Here is a 4,569-nt window from a genome sequence, read left to right as displayed (position 1 = left end):
GTTCAGAAAAACCACAGAGGAATCATGGACGCCCGCGAGATTGTCTTTGTCCAATGTGAAATCTTTCTCATGCAACAGCTAATCTTATTTCTGTTTGGCAACGTTAGGTAGCTAGTTAGCACAGAACGTTAGCAACTGTAAGTAAGACATTACATTACATTTACCACACAGGTGTTTGGATAGATTTAAGGTCATGCAGTGTGAAAAATCAAACTTGAGTGTATTTTGAGGATTATAAACATGTTAAAAGTAATGCTTACACTGTATGCCGCCATGCTGACGTCGGCTAAACTGCACATTGGGTTTCCCACTTGTAATTCCAACTTGAAGGGCCGTTACGCTGCATTTTTCCTGATAGGATGTCAGAATTTCCTACTTTCTGACATTTCTGGACCGCAGCATCTGTGCTTGGTTTCTGGCTTTTGGAGGAGGGTTGTCAGAATTAACGAAATGAACTGTGCAAGATCATAGGAATGGTCTAGTTATGGTCTGGTTAAGTCTAGTTAATCCAGTCCCTTTTCCATGTATTGATAACATTTTCCCTCTGTAGACTGGAAGCTGAGCCTTGGAAAGGGCTTCTGACTGCTGGAGACTGAAGCCATAAGAGGAGCATCTTCATCACCTCTTCATCGTCCCTCCGTCCTCCATCCACCCATGACTCTGATGCTACTGCTCCCTGCTGCCCCTACTGACAGCTAAAGGCACAACATCCATTCATCCATCCGCTCCTTTCTCCTGTCTCTATCTACTCCTTCCAGCTTTACTCTGTACCTTCTATCCCTAAATCACTCCTCCATCTTTCCACAAGTCAATCCGTCTCTGCTCTCCTCTGGTGATGAATCCCTACGGAAATCCGAACCTGAACTCTCGTCTCTCGCCACATGAGGGCGCCCCTCCTGGCTTCTTACCAAGCCCACCCCTCTATACAGCCCCTAACCCTGATGTAGATACCCATAATCCATCTCTGTCTCATCCAGTCATCCAGACGGGTCACAGTTCGTACGTAGCTCTGAACCGTACCCTGCGTCCCTATCGAGCCTCGCCAGCCCAAGACAGAGATCAAATCCCAGCACAAGCACCGAACCTGAACCCCTACACCTCCGCTTCGCCCCTCTCGGCCTCAGATCCAGGCTTCAGCCTCAGCCCCAGATCCAGTCCGCAACCCAACCCAGCTCCAGTCTCAGTTCCAGCTCGAGCACCGACTCCAACTCTAGTACCCGCCCATCAGCCAGGCCTGGGCGGAAACCCGTACCCCGCCCTCCCCTCCGCCCCGTCCACACCCCCCTCCCAGGTGTCGGTAGTCGTCCCGTCCCCAGACCTCTGCCCGTCCCCGTCCCCGGGCCAGTGCTCAGAGGAGCCCTGCCCAGACCTGGAGTGCGCCATCTGCTTCAGCCAGTTCAACAACGTCTTCCGCTGTCCCAAGATGCTTCAGTGTAAGCACACGTTCTGCCTGGAGTGCCTGGCGCGCATCAACGTCAAGTCGGCCCAGCCCGACGCCATCCAGTGCCCGCTGTGCCGCGGCCTCACCCCGCTGCCCGCCCTGGGGCTGCCCAAGCTGACCACGGACTCGGACGTGCTGTCCTACCTGCCAGCCGCCATGCAGAGGGTCTACAGCATCCGCTTCGTCCGCAATAAAGGGAAGCTGCAGGTCAAAAGGTCAGGTTGTTTAAGTATTCTGAGTAGAAAGGATGGGACGATCTATGGTGTATCAAATCGTATCGTGATACACCATAGATCGTCCCATATGAGGTTCAGGATCCAATACAACCACGATACGATGTGATAAATAAAAGTTCAGTGACCACAAAGTCTCACTGTGCAGAATTATGTTTATTTTTGAGAGACAAATCGTTCTAACAATGGCATTGGCAGTTTGTCATTTAACTTATGTCATTGCGAAGTGCAAATAATATAATTTCGATGCAGATCTTGTGAAATTGTGATGGACAAGCCGTCTCATTTGATGATTATTGTTTTTTCTTCACCAGACGTGATATTGTGAGGGGGAGCTTTTTACGTTGGTCATTTAATCCAGGGATTCTCAACCTTTTTCATATCAAGGACCCTAATTTAGTCCACATTAGGCCCACGCATATGATGAGATTTTGTCTCTCAAACCCAAATCTGAGAATATTTTTATTGTTAGTCATGAAATTCTGGACAAAATCATATCTATCTGTATTTTAGGTAGAGAGATAACAGACACTATGATCAAAACAGTCATCATCACCAGTCTTCTACACTCTCTAATTGTGTTTACTACTTTTCTTCTTCTTCTTTCTTCGTAAATGAAATAAAGGTGAAGTTTAACAATTAGTCACTTTGCTGGGGACCTCCTGAAACTCCCTCAAGGACCCCTGGTGGTCCCCAGACCCCACATTGAGAACCACTGATTGAATCTATTATTCGGGTTTCATGATTTTGTTTTCAGTTTTACTATGGCCCAGGATATTTTGCAAATAAATAGTTTCGGTTAAAACTTTTAGATAGAAGCTGAATTGAATTAGTTAAGTTGAATGTGAAGACTAACTGTTGTCACAATAAAATTGGCCGACAGCAGCAGCTCCTCTAATTCAAATGGGAGTGGTGCAAACTGTCCTGATAGGATGGATTTCAGTCATTCTTTAGTAAGTGTCTGAAAGAAACCAACCAACTACAGTTAAATGTCATAGTATCCCTTTATAGTTTTATGTCAGTGTCCCTTTGATGGACCAATAGTTTGATCTCATGAAGAGGTTTAGTTTTACAGCAGGTCAAAGGTCTGGTTTATTTGAGTGTGGCACTGTGTTGCTGCCAAGCTTGACTGGAACAGAATATCATAACATTACTCAGTCGCAGATTTTGATCAAGGGTTACATGCATATTAATATTGAAATCTTAATCCTCATATTCTGGCTCGGATCAGAACTGTCCTACACAATTTGTAATATGGCTGGAAACTTAAACATTCCTTCCACTGACCTTTGTCAAAAATCTCAAACTGGCAGTGAAATTGTTTGTCTATGGGTCAAAACATTTAGGGGCTCATTCATAAAACTCTGCCGGAACAGAATAAGGGGCCGCGACATTTGACCTAATTGATAAATTTACCACATCTGTGAATACCATGACAGATCCACATTACCGCTGTGTTATCTCCAGCTGTGGGCTGGGAGACAGCCAATCAAAACCAACATGTTAATTAAGCTTTACATATTCAACATCTTATCCACCTGTGTGTCAGTGCAATGGGCAGCATAGACATGTCACCCTCCTCCTCATGCACTCGTACTGCTGCATGCCAAGAGGAACTGAATCATATCAGATGGACACTGGCTTTTATAACCGCAATCAGAGGGATAATTAATAATTTCAAAGCCAGTGTGTCATTTATTTAACATTTTAACGTTTCCACTCCCACTACTTAATTGGAGAGTGGTTGGAGAGGAGAGGAGAGGAGAGGGTTATAAATTCTAGTGATAAAGCCCTGGGACACAATTTGACTTTATCTATTACATTTTTTTTTGTATTTAAATTTATTGTCATTGGTCAACATTTCTACAACATACCTTCTGATTAGAGCAGCTGTTTTTTTTTTTTTTTGCAGTGTGCTTTTATGAATCGCTGTCACAATGTAATGTAAATGCGGTAAATACGGGGAAAACGTTAATGCTAATAACAAGCTGGTATTTCACATTTATGAATGAGATGCGTTAAACCTGCTGGTAAGTTTTATGAATAAGCCCCTTAGTTTTCTTTTTGTTTTATAATCATTGTAAATGAAGAAAACAAATCAAGCAAATTGGAGATGATGATGTCGTCACTTTCAGGGTTTCATAGATTAAGTATACAGAATAAATTCACTGTCAATAACATTATTTCTTTCTCCTAAAGGTCCTCTGATGGTCACCAACGGTGGGGTCAAAGGTCGCTGACCTCTTTGAGGTCGGTCAGCCACTCTCTGGACGTGGGGCTTCCCAGCCCGCCTGCAGGGGCTCCGGGAGGGAGCGGGGCACAGGCGGGGGGCATGGGGGGGGCGCTGTTCAGGCTGACGGGCCGGCCGGCGTGTCGAGCCTTCCTCCTCACGTCTGTGGTGATGATGATGGTGCTGCTCACCGGCATCGTCATCTTCCTCATCACCTTCAACAACGTCCAGGACTGACTGAGCGTAGGTACACACACACACACACACACACACACACACACACACACACACACACACACACACACACACACACACACAGTATATCACCTGTTCATAACACACTCTCAAAATGACCTGATCACACCTGAACTCTTGTCTTCCTTCTACAAAATCTGCTTGGCTGCTTCCACTTTTACTCCACTGGAAAATCCCAAACTGTCAAACCTGTTTTGGGAAGTTTGAATCTGAAATCTGAATCCTGTTATGAGCCACAGTTGCTACACTGCTCTGGCAGCAACGTAAAATCAGAGTCCAGATGTGCAACAAAAAAAAAAAAATGAAATGGGTTTCATTCCAGGCTGTTGTGCAAGAAGCAGAGATGAACTTGCTGATCTGGAGTCTGTGTCGTTCTAGTTTAGCACATGGAGAAGACGAGCTGGGAACGA

General features: G+C 45.2%; 1 protein-coding gene across 1 annotated transcript; it reads left to right on the top strand.

Moving 5' to 3' along the window:
* The first annotated feature begins 835 nt into the window (after nt 1–835).
* On the top strand, nt 836–4,141 carry LOC139648421 (uncharacterized). The gene is made up of 2 exons (XM_071524537.1): nt 836–1,656; nt 3,874–4,141. Exons 1-2 carry the CDS (start codon nt 836–838, stop codon nt 4,139–4,141), a joined length of 1,089 nt encoding a protein of 362 aa, XP_071380638.1.
* Nucleotides 4,142–4,569: the final 428 nt, after the last annotated feature.

This window comes from Centroberyx affinis, unplaced genomic scaffold (assembly GCF_046629955.1).
Source record: "Centroberyx affinis isolate AG114_WGS23_722 - 3 ecotype Tasmania unplaced genomic scaffold, CSIRO-AGI_Caff_v1 ptg001200l_1, whole genome shotgun sequence".
Taxonomy (NCBI): Eukaryota; Metazoa; Chordata; class Actinopteri; order Beryciformes; family Berycidae; genus Centroberyx; species Centroberyx affinis.
Note: the sequence above shows the minus strand (reverse complement) of the source record. Positions and strands in the feature narration are given on the sequence as shown.